This window comes from Triturus cristatus, chromosome 7 (genome assembly GCF_964204655.1).
Source record: "Triturus cristatus chromosome 7, aTriCri1.1, whole genome shotgun sequence".
NCBI lineage: Eukaryota > Metazoa > Chordata > Amphibia > Caudata > Salamandridae > Triturus > Triturus cristatus.
The window spans coordinates 1,656,801,997-1,656,823,775 of NC_140590.1; the positions used below are offsets into that span (position 1 = coordinate 1,656,801,997).

General features: G+C 40.9%; 1 protein-coding gene across 1 annotated transcript in view; it reads left to right on the forward strand.

The window, feature by feature from the left end:
• The window catches only part of COL9A3 (collagen type IX alpha 3 chain), a 193,883-nt gene that overhangs the window by 85,305 nt on the left and 86,799 nt on the right, over nucleotides 1–21,779 (forward strand). Inside the window, exons 20-26 of the mRNA XM_085619726.1 lie at nucleotides 2,491–2,535; nucleotides 6,496–6,549; nucleotides 7,205–7,258; nucleotides 7,482–7,535; nucleotides 11,453–11,524; nucleotides 16,110–16,145; nucleotides 17,977–18,021. Of these exons, the coding sequence (XP_085475852.1) occupies nucleotides 2,491–2,535; nucleotides 6,496–6,549; nucleotides 7,205–7,258; nucleotides 7,482–7,535; nucleotides 11,453–11,524; nucleotides 16,110–16,145; nucleotides 17,977–18,021 (360 nt within the window). The remainder of the gene's footprint in view (nucleotides 1–2,490; nucleotides 2,536–6,495; nucleotides 6,550–7,204; nucleotides 7,259–7,481; nucleotides 7,536–11,452; nucleotides 11,525–16,109; nucleotides 16,146–17,976; nucleotides 18,022–21,779) is intronic.

The following is a 21,779-nucleotide window of genomic DNA, read 5'->3' on the forward strand; positions in this document are numbered from 1 at the left end:
ACAAATCTGAGTTGCACTCTGATGTAAAAATGGACAGGGAACGTGGCAAGAATGGAATCACATCTGGATTCAGAATCTTCCCTTTGTTTTATCTGTCTCGCAGAATAGCCTAACTCTTGAGGCCTACTCAGGTTGAAGTTGACACTTTATGGATGTTTTTCATGTATTAGTTAGTAGTTTAGTTTCCCCAGCCCTAAAACTATTGGAATAAGACTAAAAGTGTTTTTGTATTTTTTATCACTTTTTTATTTAATTATGTCATAAAGTATCAGTATCAGCTCCTGGTAGACTCTATAGCAGCTCACTGGGCAATCATACTTAAATCACCCAACACCACAACGCGTGCCTTCTTTGTTGTGCAGTGACAACACATCACCCTGGGAACTATGGTTCCCAAAAAAGTAGGTTTTTTGCAAGATTGTAAAATTTAACAAAATGGGAAAAAGGCAGAATGGAGAAGGACGGAGTAAAAGAGAATTGAATGAAATGTTAAATGATATGTCACATTAAAGCTAATTAATGAATAGGCTAGGCATGCGTTTTTACCAAATGGCAGAGAACCACACTTGAATTCACCTTTCTATTCTAGCTAAACAGTCACCAAAAATTCTCCACAACCTCAGCCTAAGCTCGTCAAAATAATTCCACACACCCTCGATATGTTATGTCATGCCAGAAACATAGACAACATGACTAATACTAAGCACTATTATACACCATCTCTCCATGAGCCATCTCCTCTCTATGTGGCTATTTCCTTAACTCCCTATGCCCAGGTCCTCCCCATGCACAATAGGCCCTTTTCTCTAAGAAATGTGCCTAGCAGATTAAGGGCCTGGTTATAATCTTGGCTGACGGGTTATCCTATAGGATTTATATTTTGGCGGACGGGATATCCGTTACCTTTGTGATGGAGTACGCTGTCCGCAAAGATCATAATCAGCCTCTAAATCACCCAGATCACCTCACAGCCCATCACAAGGTCTTAGCCTCTTCCACTTCTATTTATCATTCCATAAATTCACAAGAACTAATTATCAGACCTTCTCCAGTGCTCTTTGAGACTAATGTTCTTCATTCACCCACACTATAACAATAATAATGATAACTTGCTGTTATAAAGCAGTAAGTGCTGCACTTCAAATCGCTTGTAAATAACATATTTTACGATTACCCAGTTTGTGGTACTGCTGGCCACAAGTGAATTGCACAGTTCAGGTAAGAAGTAATTTCATGGGCTCCTTTGACTGACTCTATCAGGTGACGTGCAATACTAACATAACTAGTGCCCCAACACATAGACCCCATGACCCTTCTGTAACAAATATGGTTATGCAAAATGTCCTACAATTGGTTCTTATTAAAATAATTAGCTTAGTTTTTCATTTACTGATTAACAGGGTGATAAAGGAAGTAGACGATGTTAGACTTCAGATATATAATACCAAGACCTCTGTAATATTTCACTTTTAGGGTTTTATATACTGATAGCTTGGTCTTCATCCTCAGGTTCTCTGTTCTTTGAGTGAAAGTCGCCTGGTCAGATACACCAACTTCCTGACATCTTACCTTTAAACATTCAGTGTGATACTCACTACATGACCCATTTTAACACTTGAAGAGAGGATGCGTTGACATAACAGTGCGTGTAAATTGAGACAAAGATGTGCCTTCCATATTGCTTCAAAAATGATTAATAATTTATTGGTATGTCATAAAAGACGAGTTATGAAACAACTATTTATCATTGAAATGTTGTCATCAAAGACGACCTATTTACCAATATATTAACAAAAAACCTGGAGGTATAAATATATCTCAGTTATGAGCCCTATATATTCAATGAGTCACTAAAGTCAATCTATATATCAGTTTCATGTGGAAGGTTAAGATATTTTACCAGTATGTAATCAAAGACAGATCTTAACATAAACATATCATAGAATAAAAGTTACTTGTTATAAATGTATCATCAGAGGTGTCCTACTAGCCTTGAAATCTTATTCAAAATGAGCCATATATTGTCAGTGATAACCAATAATGTTCTCAATCTGTCATACAGAGCATGCCATATATGACTGTCATATCACAAATGGCTAGGCACATGTCTAAATACATCACTGATAATGAGTCAGTGTGCAGAAGTAAATACCATCTCATCTGTGATATAGGAGAATTTCTTTTTAATGCTGTTCATGCCTGCTAAGAGTGGAATTTCCTGGGTGCACAACAGATGGTTCTGGTTGGTATATAGTCCAAAACGATAATGTTCGATGTCATTTGATCACGATTTTTCATCACCATCACAAACTGTGTAAACTAAAGATCATTGCAACCTGGCTGTCTGACTGTATACCTTCGCAAATCACATGGCTTCTCACACAATTGTATTATCAGCTACTTCACTGCAGGTTTTTGTTATAGTGTTGGTTGTAAATTTGCTTTATTTCATATCCTCTGATGTTTTTCTGCATACATTTTCTTTTATAGGGGTTGCCTGGAAAAGTTGGAGCGAAGGGAGCTAAAGGGCAGCTGGTAAGTGATTGCTGTGTACAACGCTTGGGGCGTTGGGCCTTTATAATTTGTAGATTGTGTGTATTGTGGTTCTTCCATTAACATTCTTAATAATCTGCAAAAACGTCTTGAAGCTTGTACACATGGAAGTGGAGACCATCTTAATTGCACGATCCCACCTCATTTTAGCTCGATGAGCTACCCAATCAGTCTTGGTCCACACAAATCATTATTATTTGCAGTGTTTTCATTATTTGAATAAGACTACATCATGTTGGGTTTTGATGGTGCAGGATGATGCAAATCCAGGGTGGCGCTACCTAGAGTTCTCTACATAACTTTGTATGGCTACAGACCATCAAACGTCTTTAGACTCCACGCTATGCAGTGCCTCACGTAGGCGCATTTGCTTCCTCTCTCACCTTCTGCTTGGTATTTTAACCTTGATTCAGTGACCTTGTTATTGTGTCAGTGTCAGACACTTTACCCTCTAAGGCAAATAAATGTCCCATTAAGGGACCTTGAAAATGCCTTGCTCTTTTCAAGAGCTACAACAAAGCATAAGATTGGAGGTGTGGTCAGCATTCAGAGCCTACTGTGTTGTCCATGCCTAAACTGAAGTGTTTTGTGCCTGATCAAGTACAAATATAATTTATATAAATATAATCAGTTCCAAGGTATATGAGATCTTGTTCAGAAGAGCCCAGTCACAATACAGTAAGGGTACACATGGGAATTTCAATTAAATCAAAAAGTATTGTGTTTTTTTGTACACAGACTTTGTAAGGCAGATTTTGTTTGGTAGTCAATTTCAAGCGAATTGGGATTGTTGTTGAAAGGGCTGTTCTCAGTATCTGCAATTGGCGTTTTAGAAGCCCTAAGATGATTTTGAGGCATATAAAGCCCAATAGTCTTCTGAATATATTAATGGGTTGACTGTAGGAGAGTCCCCTTTTTTGACATGGTCACCCCCACTTTTTGCCTGATATTTGGTGCTATTTTGACTGGAAGCCCACTGGGTTCTTGCTAACTAGGTGCCCAGTGCCAGATCTCTTTCTCAAAAACTGTAAAATTGTTTCCCCAATTGGCAATACCTTTAGCACTCCCTGTAAGTCCATAGTAAGTGGTACCCCTGGTGCATAGGGCAAGGAAGATAAAGAGGGTCCCTAAGGGAGCAGCATATATAGTGCCATCCGAAGGATTCCCTCACCAAACACCTGGACTGACCCTGCAGGCTGTGTGTCTTGGTACAGACAAAAGTGAAAATACGAAATGGCATACTGCCCTGAGTGTCATGCCTGCAGATCCTGCATGTCATATAGGTAAGTCACCCTTACAGCCTAAGACAGGGTGCATTGTATTAAAAAGAGGTGCATATCTGCACGAACACATATGTCCCTGTGCTGGCCTGTTCAATTGCTGATAAGGGAAGCTATTTTAGGTACATGTGCTTGGTACTGGTGAAAAAAGACTTCCACAGCTACATGATGGCTTCACTGAAACCAAAGATGTTTGGTATCAAACATCTTGTATTAATAAGCCCACACTGATTCCAGTGATGGATTTATTAATACATGCACCCAGAGGGCACCTTACAGGTGGGCCCTGAAAACCTACCAACTGCAGGTGTGCTGACCGACTGGTCCTTGCCAGCCTTCCACGGCAGACGAGTTTCTGACCCCCAGGGGTGAGGGCCTTTGCTCTCAGGAGGTCAGAAACAACAGCCTACTCGGGCAGAGGGTGTTCACACTCCCTCGCACAGGATAACCTGCGAAATTAGCATTCCAAGGCAGGGAGCTACAAAGAGTCTACTGCCTCTGCTATGCAAATCAGGGCCCATTTGGTGCCTGAACAGGTGGGAAAATTAGTAGTCAGAGAGGCGTATTCATCTTCAGGCTAGTTCCACCCCTAAGGTGGGCTACCTGAAGTGAATACAACATTTCAGAGTCTGCCATCTTTGTGATGGCAAACTTAGCAAATCTCGGACAGGGTCACTCCCACTTCCAACAGGAAGAAGTCATATAGGGGGCGTAGTGACCCCAGGGGTTAGTAGCCAATGGGCCTACACCAGTGCTTAATTTGTAAATAAAAATAAAAAAAAAAAACTATGTGCCAGGGCCCATATCAGGAGGCCACTGCATCTTGCACCACCCACTGCCCCCACCAGTGCAGCCAGTGCCAGTGACAACACGCCACTTAATCATCACACTCCTACATGTGTGACAATTCATGGTATTCAAGGCCTCCAAACTTTGAAGAAAGGCTTGGGTGGCATGTATGAATTGTTTTTAATGTATATTGCACCAATAAACAACTGTTGTTGTTTTCATCTCCAAATTACACAAACAGAGCCACCATGTGGTAGGCTGTCATTAATCGCCAGTCTTGACATTTAAGTTCCTGTGCTGAGCACCAGAAACCAACAGCTCAAATTAAGCACTGGCCTGCAGTCCTCTAACACCCTAAATCTAGTATTTAGGGTAGCCCCTGGCACCAGGAAATCAGATCCTGCCGACCAGAAGGAAGAAGGCGGATGTGAAAAGTTGCAAGAACAGAAGACCAGCAACTGACTTGGCGCCAATCCTGCTGGCTTGTCTGCTGACTTTGATAATTGTGCCAAAGTTTAAACTTGTCCTGTAGCTGCTATGTCTCCAAAGCCTGGGAGAACTGCCAGCACTTCACACAAGCACCAGGAAAAATAGTGGTGCAGCAGAGCTGCTTGCCTGTACTCTGCAGGCACCCCAAGAGACCTGTGATGACTCGAGACCACTAAAACCCGACACCCAAAACCACCACTGCACTTAGCTGCCTATCTCAAGCTGAAGTGGGCCAACAGTGCCAGCTTGGTCCCCTGACCCTCCAGAGACGAAGGCCACCTTAGCCTTGCCCACTGTGGACTTTCTGACGCCATCTCCATAATCAGTGTGCAGGGCCCTTCAACCACGAGTGTCTCCGGTGACGAAAACCCAATGCCTAGAAGTACTTCTGCACTGGTCGCCTGTGGAGAATGGAACCAAAAGTGTTCCCACATCCCGAGCATCGTGAGGCCTGAGCCCTCCTTGTGGTTTAGATCGACTGACCTCCCAGTCCAAACCTGCAGCCTCTTTGTGACCGGACCGATAGACTAACATTGAGCACCCAATGCTATATTGTACCACTGCACCCGGCCGCCCTAGTGCCGCTGGAGGTGACCTGCTGGTGCTGCCTTAGACCTTGCCCTGTACTCACCTTAAGACCTGAGGATTGGTCTCGTAAGTCACTGCAAAGAACTTGTATGCCATAGGATAACATTGCAGCCTCTGAAAGTTGCACTAAGTGTCGATTTTTTTAAACTATAAGTATTTCTATCTCGAAACATACCTACCTGATAGTATTGATTCTGGTGCCTAAAATATATAAAGATACTTGTTATTTTTTATAAGTTGGTGTGGATCTCATTACTGAGTCATGTGCATCATTTATTGACTATGTCTAACACTCCTCTCTGATAAGCCTAAGGCTGCTCCACCACACTACCCCCTAAAAGAGCGCCTTTGGGAGTGCTAGAACAAGCCCCTGTCCACTAGTAAGGGAATACCTGGACTCTTTGCACAGTATACCTCTTTTTGGTATACCATATAAAGAGCCAGCTTCTTACATTGACCAGGGAGCATAGTATGGGTTTGTAATTCTAGTGGTCATTGGCAGCCAATGAAAGCTTATACGTCCAGATTTCTCTTTTTTAGTGGTGATTTTCGATGTAAGCTGCAATACCTCCTCAAGAGGGTAGATCAAGAAAGAAAACCTACAATTGTAGATTTTGAGTGAATTTCAGAGTTTTCTGAAGCCCTTAGTGATGTTAATTTCCATTGTTCACTAATCTTTGTATTCGCAACAAACATCAGATTTAACAAGAATTGATGAACAGTCTGTTTTCTACAGAGATCCAATGATACAAGCCTTTAAAAAGGCTAATAATAATTAATTGTTGTCTTTCCACAGGGCAAACATGGAGAGCAGGGAGAGGCCGGTCCTTCTGGAGAGCCTGGTATCCCTGTAAGTATAGCTAGCTGTCACTCATGCACCCTACTCAGTGTGAGATTCTGTTCGCTGTTTCGTCGGTACCCATTTACAACTGATGTATGACAGTATTCCGCATGTGTTTAAGACGCATGCGTTCCGAACGTCGTCTTTTGTACGAACATGTCTTTAGGATGCATTTGTTCAGCATGCACGTTGTTTTAACGACTTGCCTTGGGGGGTGCTGGATGTTGAATAGTTTAATTTACTATTTCAACTCCCATCTGCGCAACAGTAGGGAAGGTGTTGGACTTTAAATCCAACACCATTCCACCAATGTGCCCCTCTTAAAGCAAGTCATTGTTATGACTTGCGTGCTGAACGAATGCATGCTGATGGCGCGTTCGATCTATTGCCGGCGCTGTTTTGGCACAGCGTGATTCTAGCTTCGTCCAGAAGGACGTTTCCCATTTACAAGACTTGCTATTGAAGGTGCTTCTGAAAGAATGCTGGAACCTTGTGGCCCTTGCAGAGGTACTGGACTGCTGGCTAGTATTCCGATTACCTTGAATGCATTTTGCCTCTACTTAAGTCTCCTGTCTATGAAGGTAAAAGGAGGAAATGAATACCATATGGTGTGGTCTGAGGCCATGGTGGTGTGACTTACCATTCGCTCTGTCTTTTTTTTCAGGGAGAGTCCGGTATTCCTGGAGAGCGGGGCGAGGCAGGGCCACGTGGATCATCAGTAAGTAGTGGACCATTTACTTCTATAAACATTTTATCCACGCACTCCCTAGACACTGGCCAGTCATTTGCCATTTTGCTAAATGGTTTTGCATCTTGTGTACTTCAGTTTAGAGTGTTCATATTGCATATTGAGACGTACATTTTGTACTTGTTTTTCTCCAGCTTTTATGTAAACACTATGCCTCCTACACTCGGCTTATATTATATTCTATGTTTTCCAGGGTGGTGTTGGGCTTCAAGGACCAATTGGTGTTCCAGGAGTCCGTGGATATCAGGTAAGTAGCAAAAATTATTTGGGGTGGGGGCACAGAAAAGGTCTGCCTACAAACATTGTAGTATGAGGTGTCTTGGCTACTAGCAACAAAAATACCGGAACTGAAGAAAGTGAGACTTGAAAGCAATACTAAGTGATGCAGGTTTGCGCTAAAATCCTTCACATGGCTCATGCTTTTCAAGTCAATAAAACAGATAGCAGAAGTAGTTGTTTTTTCTGCGGTAAATGGTGCCACTGTCCTGCTATTCAAAGTCAAAATTGAACTTTAGTAGTTTAGGTTCTAACTTTAAACAAAAGCGAAAAAAATGACAACTCAATAAAATACAAATCAATTATTTAATCCCATGTGTGCAAAAATGGTTTAAAAATATATAAATCCAAAGACAATTTGCAATTGATTCAGATGAAAATGTGTGCATTTCTAATTGTCCTTTAGTTAGACACTAAAAACATGTTTTACAAATAACCGTAACACACATGTAAAAGACTAGTACAGTTAAAAACAAAGTATGAGAACAATATTCTTACCAGATAGGTTACATAAAGAACACATTAAATTATTGTGTCTTATTCGATGACAGTTACACAGATTTATCTAGAGAGGTAAATCACTCGCCCTTAAGTTAATTTAAAAAATCTCATCAATTGTTGGTCCATGATTATTTCCAGGGACGTTCCAATCGAACCTGTAGACATTTTTAAAAAACAGGAGGTCACAAGATTTGCATGCAGGGCAACAGCTCAGGTTTGAAGCTGTAAACTTTTGTGAAAACCTTTATGTGCTGATTGGTTATTAACCCTAGGTTTCCAAGTTAAATCCGATTCCTCAAGGGTATAGTGGACCTGGTAAATATCAGTTGTTGCCACACATGTAATGCAATGTGATGACCTTTACAACACATTGTTTTACATTGTTGATCTGTACTATGCTTTTTTTAGTGGTAATGTGTGCGTGTGTGTGTGTGTATGTGTGTGTGTATGTATATATATATATATATATATACGGTAGCCTTCGCCACTGCAATCCTCAGCCAAACAGGCGAACACAGACCCAGTGTTCGGTGCGAAGTTTTTGATTTATTGTTGAATGCCCTTTGTGTCTGCCATGACGCGTTTCAGCTTTCGGGAGGCCTTGATCACATGACACTTGTGGAGGAGTGTACAAAATTTAAAGTGCTATGTGTGTAACTCAGTGATTAGCTTAAAGCACATGACAGTAGACATAGAGGAAATATTCGTATAGCAAAGACAAGTGCCTAATCTAGAGAACACCAGTACGATTGACATACATTAAACGCTGTAAATAATAGACATTACTTCATGACTATTACCTGCGTTTAAAAACAATCAATTAAAGGAATTTTTAAAATTCATTAAAATTCCTAAAAAATGGATCTTGCTAAAACATGATTGAAATACAATGTAACCCAAGTGGGTGATGACTCATCATAAATAGCAAGAAAAAACCCCACAATGGTTGTCGTGCATTACTAGGCAAAAAAATCTCTCAATAAAACCAATCAAGTTAATATTTTTAAAAAAGCTGAATAATACAATAATTGGTTTTAAGCATGTAAAATATACAAATAGCAATTTAAAACAGTACATAGAAATTTTACTATTTTGTAAAGAAGTTTCCATTGTAGAAAATTGCCAAGACGAGAATAAATAGCCTAAAGACAAAAGTGCCGGTGCAAAAAACGAACAACAACAATCATGCCCAAGTGGGCCTTATATTGGACACCTATCATAAAATACTAAAGTGCTTGTGCAATAAAGTGCTAAAAAATTGTGTACCCTAAAAAACATTTTTAGAAAACAGTTAACAATATGTAATATATACAAGCAGAGGCAGAACCAATGAGAAATTCATTAAACTGTGTGCAGAAAGATGCGAGCGGGTCTCATTATAAGCACGTAAAGAAATCTTCGCTAGCATTTAGACCATGAGGTGTCTTAGTGTCTAAGATGTATCTTGTTTCTAGTGCACGAAGAAGAGCTTCACGATTGCCCCCTCTTCTGAGAGGCAAGACAGTCAATAACAAAGAATCTCAAAAGATCAGACTTGTTGTCGTGAGACTCTCTGAAATGGCGCGCCACAGGATAGGAGGCATCGCTGCCGCGAATTGCTCTGATGTGCTGAAGTACTCTCTTGTTGACCTGCAACTTGGTGCTACCAACATATTGCAGGCCTCAGGGGCACTCCAGCACATAGACCGCAAACTCGGTCTTACATGTGAGCAACTTGGAAATAGTGACTGGGACATCATAGAAAGGGCCTCTATAAGATGTTTTGCTAATACCTTGTCTGTAAGACTTGCAGACTGCACACTTGATGAATCCCTTTCTAGAATTCAGCCAGGACTTAGCAACAACCAATTCTGGGCTGCTTTTCACTAAGGTGTCGCTCATGGACATGGCTTTTCTAAATGTGATGTCCGGGGTAACTGACATCAAATTTCCATTGTTTTTGAAAATCTTACGTAAGGCTTGGTGTTGCCTATTATAAGTCAGTATCATTCTTGTGGGTGAGCTGTCCTGGCCACTTGTATCAGCAACCTTCAAGTTTTTATCACATAAGGCAGCTGATCTAGAGATCCGATTTGCCTTGCCGATGGCTTTGTCAACCATATAGATGTGTGTGTGTGTGTGTGTGTATATATATATATATTCAATTAAATATAAACTCTTCTCACAATCCCACTGCCCTTGAAGACCTATTACTACCCTAGTCCTTTACCTATTCCAGGAACCTAAATTCCTTTACTATTCCATACCCTTACCCCTCCTTGAACCCTAAAAGCCCCTTACAATACCCTACTCTTACCCATTTCTGATCCCTAAAAACCCTTACTACCTCCTACCCTTCCCTATCCCTGATTCCTAAAATCCCTTACCATCCCTTACCATCCTCTACCCTTACCCATCCCTGAACTCTAGAAGTACCCTTACCCATCCCTGCACCCCAAAATCCCCTTACTACCACCACCCTTACCTATCTCTGGACCCTAATAACCCCTTACTACCTCATACCTATCTCTGAAACCTAAAAAGCCTGACAACCATGCAGTGCTTAATTTGTAACAAATTTTTTAACAAAGGGCCCGGGCCCGCATCAGGCCACTGCACCTTTCACCACCCATTACCCCTGCCACCACTGACAATGACAGTATCAACACAACTACAAACCATCACAGTCCTACAAGTGTGACAGGTCAGACTATTCCTGGCCCCCAAGGCTTTAAGAATGGCTTGGACAGGTTGTATTAGTAGTTTTTAATGTATATGCAATTAATAAATAACTGTCATTGTGCTCCTCTCGAAATCAGACAAGCAACGCCACCATGTGGCAGACTGTCATAAGTGCCGGTGTTGACAATTACGTGCCGGTACCGAGCACCGGAAGCCACAAGCTCAAATTAAGCACTTTAACCATAAACTCTTGCCCATCAGTAAACCCTTAATACCTGTTACTTCCTTGTAATTCCTTTATTTAATGCAATTAAAATAAAAACGTACCTGTGTGGTCAAGTCCCTTGTTGTAAAGTGCCGGAGAATGGCATGAGTAGTACTTACATATGTGCTTCTCCAATTTGCTATATATTTTGCGTGCAAAAATATCCAGGCAATCCAGATTTTATATTGGAATTGGAGGTACTTTAGCTTCATGGGCAAACCTTCAAGATTTTAGCAGTCTATGTCCTGTAGTATTGTCCTGCTTTCAATTTATATGTATGGCCGATAATGGTTACCATGCGGATGGACATTCTGGAGTAACGTAAGTCCAAAATGTCTTTAGTACTGCAAACACCATTTATGATTTATCTCCCTTTATTTTTACTTGCTGGTACATGAAAATGACACAATGGTATCAAAATGCTTCCTTTATCAGTAAAATATGCCTTTTCTCCTTCTCAGGGGCTAAAAGGCAGCATTGGGGATCCTGGTTTGCCTGGACCAACTGGACTTCGTGGCGGATTTGGAGAACGGGTAAGGTCTGATTCCTACCTTTTTTTTATGTAGTGTACATAATTAGGGAACCTTAATCATCAAGATTGTTGAGGGTATCGGCCCAGAAATCTCAGACATTAGGGACTGCCTTCTTCGCCTGATCTTGGTGCACTTAAGCTATTCCTCGGTACATATAATAAAGATCTTGCATGGTGCACTGGAGGTAAATTGTGATGTATATAAGCTGGGACTTAGTGTATAAATACATATCTTTCCTGGTGCATTGGAGAGAGGAATGGGTGCATTTCAGACAGACCTTAATGCTTTAAATAAGAGTGTTCCTTGGTGCCTTTTAGGTAGGTGGTGGTACATTTGAGCCAGGTTACAGTGTATTTGTTTGAGGTGAGGAGTTTGCATTTGAACCAGTGCTGGTGCATTAAATTAAATATTGCTTGTTGCATTTGAGCTACATCTTAGTGCATCAGTGCCAGTTCTGTTTTTAGGCCACCATGTTATTAATTTTATTCGATTTTGATACACCAGACTGTTACACAATTGGCCATATAGAACAGCAGATGCCTGATTGACTGAGCCTGTGATGTAACATTGCAAGATTAATAGGAACAAATATAATAACAACCCCCTCCACTTCCAACCCTCAGTCTACACAGCATTTCCCATTTTTCATAGCCTATCCCTTATGTAATAAACCCTGTGGAGGTATTTCCATTGTATTAAATGTAACTGCAAAGTAATCGCTGCTTCTCGGGTCAGGGTACCCGCCACCCTCCAGTCTTCACCGGTAAGTTGCTCCAGGCCACCCGTCTTTGCTTCTCTTAGTTGGTCGAAAGAGTCTGGTGTGTTGACCACTGAGGACCAATGAACCTGTGAGATTTTGTGACTAGGAAGCTCACCCAGGAATATTTTAGCCTCCAGTGGACTATGGTCCAGTATGTCTGTGAGCCCTTTGATGTAGTAATTGAGGGCATAGTCTTTGGGGTGAGAACTCAGTGCTAGAGAATTTTAGCGACTTTTGGTTTTTACTATATATCTATGTGTAGTATATTTATCTTTTGTGTATTAAAGCGCATTCCTTTTATAAAGTAAAGCACTGAGTGGACCTTGATCTTATCATTTGGTGTTGCTGTGTTAACAGTATTCAGAGGGCCCGATTCACAAAGAGCCTTTGCAGGCATATCAGAGTCTCCGCAGTCGAGGCGGAGTCTCCGCACTCGTGCTGGAATCCTTGCAATGAGAAACTTCGGTGTCGAGATTCCGCCACGAGTGGGGAGACTCCGCCACCACTGCGGCACCTCCTCCACGACTGCACAGTCTCTTTGTGCATCGGGCCCAGAATGTCTAATCACCTCAACTCCTTGAGTAAGCCTTGGGCTGCTCTATCCTAAGAGAGTCAAGTGCTGTAGGGGAGCACTTGATTACACCGTTTGGAGTACCATAGTTCTGTTGCCCCAGCAATTCATTGATGAACGACTTCAGTAGACGCATCAAACGTCCAGTAACCTCTGACTGCTCTGCTGCCCTAGGAACCATGTTGTCACAGTGAGTGATATATGTTTTGTCCCTATTCTCTGTAGTACGTTGTTACTGACTTGCAGTCTTACCTATTTCAGTGACTTGTCCTGGGTTTGGATTTCAACACTTGTCACCCTATTTCCCAAGCAAGTGGGTTTTGTATCTCTCTCTCTTCCTATACTTTTGTCGCTTGCAGACGAGTCATTTAGAACATGGCAACACCCAATAGACTTTATAGGTCTGTCCTACAGGCAGGTTTAGCTGACTTGCCAGTCTCATGTAATTAAGCAAATTCTTAAATATAAAATGCATATGTATATTGCTTACACTCGCCATAGAATACAGCATCTTGCAATGGGTGTGCCCACTTTAGCTAATGGCTTTCTTGTAGTGTGAGTTTTTCACTTGATCACACCTGCACATAGGCCTACAAATAAGTACTATTAAGTGCCATTGATAGTGGGCCAAATCTTTATTTTTGCCACTGCTCCCTCCTTTCAATTCATTATCCGTTGAACTTATTTTTATTTGTGTGTTAAACTATATCTCCAGGTTACAATAATTCAAACTCAAAGCACATTTCCTTAGCAGGAATAGGAACCATATTTTGTTATTGTGTGCATTAAAACAAAACATGGTTTCTATACCTGTTCTAAGTACTCCTACATCTAGGAAGCACCCAGTCTGTTCTGTTAAAATGTATATGTAATGATTATAATATTGCAATGTGCATGGCTGCCACATTTAGGTAGAATTGTTTTGTGTGATATGCTTGCAATAAAACATTAAAATATAAACATCAAACCAGCTTGCAACGCTTAGACCTTTTGGGGTTTTAGCCAGATTTGATGTGGGCTATAACCAACTATAGACACAATAATGGCACTTATCTCTAATCCAGTTCAGATGTGAAAAGTGGTACAAAGGAGGATGTGGCTTTAAATATCAGATAGAAAAATATTGTGCAAGCAAATAAATCGTCATCATAGAGACTCAAATAATCAGAAAAGGCGTAGTTACCAGTGATAAAAGGTAGAGATGTACTGCATAGAGCAGTGGCAGGACCCAGACACTTAACACTTAATCTTCACAACTTATCCTTCCATTTGTAGCTCCTCTTTACTCATTTGTATCCTTCTCTACACATATTCTCTTTCTTCCATAATTTGTATCTCAAAATTCATACCTCAATGTTCAGTTACTTCTACTGTAATTTCCATCCTTTTTTAGCTCCAGAACCATTCATTTGTACCTTTGTTCATTCTTCCCCAATTGACAATTTGCATTTGATCAAACCCTTATTGTTGATTCTTCATGCCCCCTTAGTTACTTGCCTTCTCATCCATGCCTCCAACTCAAATCGATTCTTTCTTTTCTATTCTTCTCATCAACACCTAGAGGCATGTCAAGCCATTTACACTAAGTTAGGATAGCAAGATTGTACAACATATCTTCCCTAATTTTAGACACAAGATTGAATGTCTTCAGTAGATGTCTTTGTGAAGCATGTTCAGATTTGATAGAATAATCTGTATTAACTGTTCAGCAATTCATGGTAAACGTAATTATGTCATCTATGAATATTATAGTAAATTTCATGCTACACTGTTTAAATTTCCGTAAACTGATCCATCTCATGATGGCTCTGTCATGTTAAGCATGGGCGCTGCAACTTATATTTTCAAGAAGGTCTCTAATTGTAAGGCACTCTGACGCCTGCAATGATGATGTTTGTTCTATATAAACAAATACATAAATTATGGCAAGTGAGCTACGTAGGTCCTGTCAATTGAACTCCTTCTTCTCACAACTCGCTGTTGCTGATTCCATCTGGTTGCTGTTAAGTCTGTCTATGTCGTCTCTGTACACAAAAGACTTCTTGTTCAGTTTCTAATTTCAGCACATAGACTCTATGTACTCTGTGTACACAGCAGGGCCTGTGCAGCGGAGACCATCACAATGTGCTGCCTGTGCTAAGGATGCTCACTCAGGTTACCGGTTACAGGAAACACATCTTGCAAGTCCCAGGAGGGGTCTGAGCCCCATGAATGCAAGATCTGAGGAATGCCATCAGACTCAAGAACAGATTCTGCACTGAAACATGCATAGGTTTTATGAAAAGATACAATGTTCAGTGCAGAATCTGTTCATCCACCGCCCACTAGGAGAACGCAGGCTCACTGTTGTCACTGTACTTTAGAAACCTCCTCAGTTCTCATTTTCCAACCCTATGGCTGTACCTCTGATTGAGGATAGAAGTCGTTTGCTTTCTCAACCAATCAGATGAGGGATGGAGTTGACCTTTGAACAACTGTGGGTGTACAGAGAAGCTGAGACTTTAGGCTTTTTATGAAGCTGAATTTTAGTGAATGAAGCAAAGCAAGCTTGAACTACACTCCAGGGAGTTCACAAGAAGCCAAAGCAAATATTCAGAACTTCACTTAGTTCTCTTTGCTTTCAACGCTACAGTTTTGGTAGGTGGTGTGCATGGCACACATGCACGCCAATTCTTTGGCACATACTGCTTCTTTCTATAGCTCTTGTGATCAGAAAGAATGATGAATTAACATTCAAAGAGTGGTACCCAGCAAATTAGATTAAAATAGACAACATATGTCTGCATTTTCAGTGCAATATACAACATTTCAATATGAAATCTGGATATTTGTGCCAAAATGTGAATCTTGTTGCTGGAATTTTTTAAATGGCAATCTCTGATGTTACCAGCTAGAAATGTAGACTTTCCCTCTAAAACCCTGCAATGTCATAAAAATTGAAATTGGAAAAAGTATATTTTATGCTCTGTTAAATTTCGCTAATATTAGTAATAATGTAGGATGTTCCTGTGAACAGTAGTTGACAAACCTGGTGGAAAATCCAGCTATACCTGCAAAACAAGCAAGAGAGACACTCCTGTCGGTTCAGTAAGTGTAAATGAAGGCATTAGACTTAGTAAAATCACTTTAACATAATAGAGCAAGTACTTCTTTCTAGCATGTTCCTACAGCCATGTCTAAGCAGATTAACCTACTATTTTTCCATTTCTTTCTTTTCTCCCAAATTCTTTCTCTGATCCCTTTACATCTCCCAGGGTCCCACTGGAGCTTCAGGTCCCAAGGGTAGCCAGGTAAGGCTCATTTTTAATTGTCCATATACTGTAATTATTTTCAAACAAATGCTTGATTTTCCTGTCTTAGTAAACCTTTACAAACATGTAAGAGATCTCTTAATGTGTTACCAGGTAGAATAACCCACTTTTATTGAGCATCTTTTTGAATATTGAAAAAGATTGTGAAATAGGTGAGTGAGCTCGGTTTGAGTGACAGCGACCGGACCTGAAGCACTCGAGTGGTGGAAAAGGAAACCCATGACAGGAGACAGTGCTTGTTTTTCAGAACAAATTGCGATTTTCAGAGACTTGCGTTGAATGATCACCACAAGGTTTCACTTGGGCACCGTAAGTGCACAAAAGAAAAGGCGCATGTCTCCTGATTAACAAAGGGGCTAGCAAAGTTTGGGGAGAGGGAGCTTCCTATGATACAAATTGAAGAACATACTCTTTTTTGACTTAGCAAGGGATGGGCATGACCTTGTCTCCTCATGTTACGTCAATGTTCGACTGATACTCGTGGGCTGTCGAGCATGTTGGGAAAATTATCGTTGAAGACTCCTGCGCTACAGATTGACTGGAGGGTTGTGAATTATTCTAGAATGCCACGTGTTCGACCATTGGCGCTTTTACGTCTTCAAGCTTATAGTATGTTTTGTCTCATATTTGTCTGAAGCCATTAACTTGGTAGTAGTGGTCTTTCAATGTTTGTTAAACACCCATAGACGTGCAACTTGTTCTTTTCCATGTTTGTGTGATAGCCGTTGGCTTGCAGCTTGTTTGGCGCACGCTTGTGTGATGACTGTTGTAAGCAGGTCACGTTCCAAGTTTGTCTACCACTAGTCAGCTCTTACTTTGTCCTGTCATATTTACACATCTACACTTATGGTTGTCCTATCTCCACATCTACACTTATGGTTGTCCTATCCCCATTGGCTAGTAGCATGTCTTGGGCATGATTTAGAGGTACGTGAACGAGTAACTCCTTTAGACATGTTCGCCTTAATAGAAGCACTTGTAGTATGGCAGATGGCATATCCATCACATTTTAATGGATTAACTGGACCGCCAAACCCTAAATCAAGCCCTTTGTTCTTTATTTATCTTATACTTGTAAGTTTCTCGTATTTTCTGTGTAATATTTCTCTAAAACAAACCGGCTTGTATTATGTCACTCATCCTGTCCATCTGACACCCATTATGCTTCTTTTGTATTACCTGACACCTGTAGACTTGTAGCATGTAAACTTGCATGTTCTGCTCCATGCTTATCTAGCACCTTTCTGAATATTTTGTTATATTCAAGAACTAGCCCTATATCTGCTTATGTGTGAATTTGTAAACCTGTTAAAATCTAGTTGAAGTTGCTTGCTCCCTGGTCACTAGTGTGTGCAATGATAGACAATTAGCACGTTCAAGGTGCATAGCTATGGAGTATTTAAGGTTCCTGCCCTGCAGTAGTTCCAGAGTATTATGATGGAAGAAGCGGGAACAGCCTTCTTGTTTGCTCATCACACTATGACTTTTCAGGTGGTGGCCACGGATGTTCACAGAAAAGTAATCCTTTCCTAAGGGAGTAAAAAATAAATGTGGTCACAGTAAATGATGTTTGTCAGAATGGCCTTTTTTTGTGTACCAATTTCTGCAAAGCTCGCAGCAAAGTTGTGCTAAAAGTATTGAAGAAGGAGGACCAGGAAGATGGCTCGAACCTGAACCAAGACAGGACTGGTGTAGTCCAGAGAAAATAAAGCAAGATAGAAAATGATGATACAGCCCTACAGAAGGGACCAATAGATTATACCTGTTTATATTATCTGTAAAAGTAACACAAGTTTTTGCTTTTTATAAGGGCATGGCTGGCGCTGATGGACTTCCTGGAGACAAGGGAGAGTTGGTAAGTGATGTAGCAGTGCCAACATTTGTAAAACATGTCTTTATATGAGTGCATATGATTTTGAAGGACAAGAGATGTTCACCTTTGATTTCTGTCACGTCACTGAAACAGTTCTCTTATTACCACAACAATATTGTTTGGCCTTAGAGAATGCATCGTGCATTTGAAACTAGGTATCACAGAAGTCAGATCCACTTTTTTACTAGTAGAATTCTGGTTTCAAAGAACTGATCACAACAGTGGAACTGCCCACAACCTGTCTATTTTGAGTTTGGGAATTCGTGTCCCACGACGTCTGCAATGCTCAACCCCAATACTGTTATCACTCTAATTAAAACGGGCCAAGCATTGCAATATTGGGTTCAGTCTCATCCTCAGATCTGATTCTTGAGGTTTACCACTGAAATGCTATTAAATATTGAATTCCGAGGTTAGGCAAGTGCTGGCAAGAAGTGTGGTTTGATGGTGAGGGTGACTTGGGGAAAGAGGACCTCACTGCTCATCTCTAGCCAAAATCCTAGAAATATTCTTGTGAGGGGATCCTAGAAATATTCTTGTGAGGTGGAAAAGTGTATATTCCAGTTGTGGTCCAGAGGAGAGTTAGAGTTACTATGACATTGTGCTAAAATTTGTTATGATATATAACATTTAGACTATAATGAAGTTCATTACATTAGGCAATGCTGATTTTCTAACATTACCTAGATTCTGATATCTTAAAAGTGGTCGTTAGGGGCAATTTGACCATTTGTACAATTGTAAAGCATAGGGGTGGAGAAGAGTGGACTGTTAGTCTGAGCACTAGCGCCACCTAGTTGCCTGATTCTTGCTGCACTAGCTCCATACAGGTTACTCCCAGCAGTGCCCCCCTTTATTTGTGTAATCTTTGTCTGGAGAGGGGATGGGACAGTGGGACATCTCCCTAGCAGTGAATAAACATTTTGGAAGCTTGTCACATGGATGGAGAGAGTTGGTTATATAAAAATAACAGTTCAAAAGAATACCTTGTGTGTAGATCCACAATAGATGGCCAGGAGGTACTTCAAAAGTGTGACTGGAGTAGAGGATTTTGAAAGATAACTAGATCACTTTAAGCATTTGCTGGTCTAGACTGGTAATTTTAACAACACAATGACAATAGACCCATCCAATATTACTGATAACGGCTCCTGTGAGAAGAACATATCTTTTAAAAAAAGAGATATTAGTGTTGGTCTGAATATATCTGTACTTGCAGTCTGCTGGGATGGGGCATGGCACTGGGATGTTGGTGCCTGTGCGGACTGAACCACCAGGCTTATGCTGCCCATGTGTTGGAGGAATGAATATCCTATTGCATTTCTTGACGGGTATTCTCTCACTTTGCATACACACATGTGACACACAAGAAGTCCAGTTGAGAGCATTTACAAAATCAGACATTTCTCTGATACAGCAGTGACATTGTTGCAGTTGCATAGCTTTTGAATTAGCTCTTTCTTAATTCTAAGGGTTTTCCACGTTTAAACACTGCTTCTTTTTAAGAAAATTCCAATCTGTGAACTAAAAAGGACGTGCTCTTTAAAAAAAAAAAAATCCTGTAGTATAGTTTCCCCTGCTAAAAGATGTTCCTTCTTAGTTGAAGTAAAGCTTCAGTCAAGAGGGACTGTGACCAGCCTGGGATTGTTAGAGTAAAAACCTACAAATTATATATGATGAAATGTTTTCTTGCTGTGTAACCTGTGTGACTCTGCTTTGGGCACAGCTAACAGTAACTACAGCCATTTTTTTACTATTTTTACTATCAGGATAAAATTGGGTGCTTGCCGGCGGTTGTCGGCTCATATATCCAGAGCGCATGTGCCAACACTACCTCAATAGTCTCCGTCCTCTTCAGCCTCAGACACTTTTTTTCTTGTACTCACCACACTGCAGTTGTATAAACACATGGTGTGACTACTGAAAGAATCAGACCTGTAGGATGGGAAGTACAAGAATCCTATGGCTTGTCACTTGTATTTACTCCTACAAGTTATCTCCTTACTTACAGGCTTGCGGAAAGATTACAAAGCTTTCGTTAATTAAAATGCTGAGGCAACAAACTCCAAAAAGCTCAACGAAAAATATATCTTTTTAAAAAATACAAAGAAACCCATATCAAAGCAGAGAACATACAGAAGGTGAAGTGATGGCATGAGCACAATGGTTATTTGGTCCACCTTTTGTCCCTCTGATCTTATTGCATCATTACCATTCAGCGCCACCCCCCTTTAATCATTTTGAGCAGTCTATTTATCGGTTGAGAGGCAAAAATATCTTTAAGCATGGATTAGCCAGACTGATGTGACGCTGACATCCAATGCACAGTACTTTCAGCAGGCACGTGGAGTCCCTCAAGTGGTTGTCCTTCAGGTGCAGCTGTAGGAATATAAGCATTGGACATTTTCTGACACTGCCTGGCCCTTACCAGAGTCCACTCAGCTCCACAACATGTTTGGGTTCTCCAGGACTCCATCCTCTATCATGGCCTCTTCTCCTTGTTTAGCCCCTCCTTTGGTGCATCACCTCATTGCAGACCATAATCAAATATTGTTCTCATTAGCATCCATCAGCATGCTAGTTATCAGCATATTAACGTTTATTAAGTTTGCTAGGCACACTCTCTTAAACCTGCCCTGATCAGTCCCTCCCTTACTCTTTATGACACCAGGTTGTATAATTACATTTCAAAAGCAGAGCCTTATACAAAATTTGGACCTCTGGTTTTAAAGTGTTTTCACGCTACCCCTAAATATCTCATGCAAACCATCACCCCCTACACTCCTGTACCATAGAAGTGGTTACTGTCCCAACCGCAAACATTACAGTGAGTTGCTGACCTTTCTGCATAATTTGACCCTTACCCTGGAACTTTTTTCCTGATGACTTGTGCCCAATCACTTTTTCTCATTTTTCAAAACTGCTCTAAAAACTTCTTCCTTGTATTGGAACATCATAACAACTGACTACCCTATTTTTCCCATCCACATGTTTCCAGAGCCTCAGTAGTCATCCTCGCCATGCAACTTCCCCTAGGAGAGAATGGAACATTATGAGCAATATGTATATATTCTAGGGACCTGATTACAAGTTGTGTGGAGAGAAATTTGACAGAGAAATTCCTTTCTGCACAATTATGAGACAGCCAGTCTTTCCATTCTAGAAATTACGGATGTGGGAACACCGGGCCCCAACAGGTAGAATCATCTTGGGAAAAAGCTGCATTGCACCGATACCTTTTTCCTGGTCCCAGCCTAACCATCAGCCAAGGCACAGGAGGAGCCCCCAGCCAGGAATCCACTTCCTTCTTTTTTCCCCCCACCTTTAACACCCCCCCCCCATTGTTTCTTGTGAATGTGGTTGTTCAAATACATATTTGCTAGGTACATATGCATAATTCCACCCTACAAGTAAAAGAGCATCTCTAAGGATAACAATCTTGATGAACTGCTTCCTTGTAACTTTGTTGGCAGGCCTGAGATTCATGATTTTCTTAAATAGAGTGGATGCCTGGTTTCTCTTTGTTGGCAGAGGTGACTTTATGACTCAGTTGTCGTACAGTGCGGAGACATTCTTTTCCAATTGGTGGAAATGTACTGGTAGATGTTTCCAAATGGCTTGAGGTTGTGATGGGGTTACTTCGAGAAGTCCAGTATGTGCCTCGAAGACTGGACGTTCAGCACTTACATTTCTTGAATAATTAGGAGCTTGCTCTGCCAAGCAAAGGGCTCAGGTCAGCT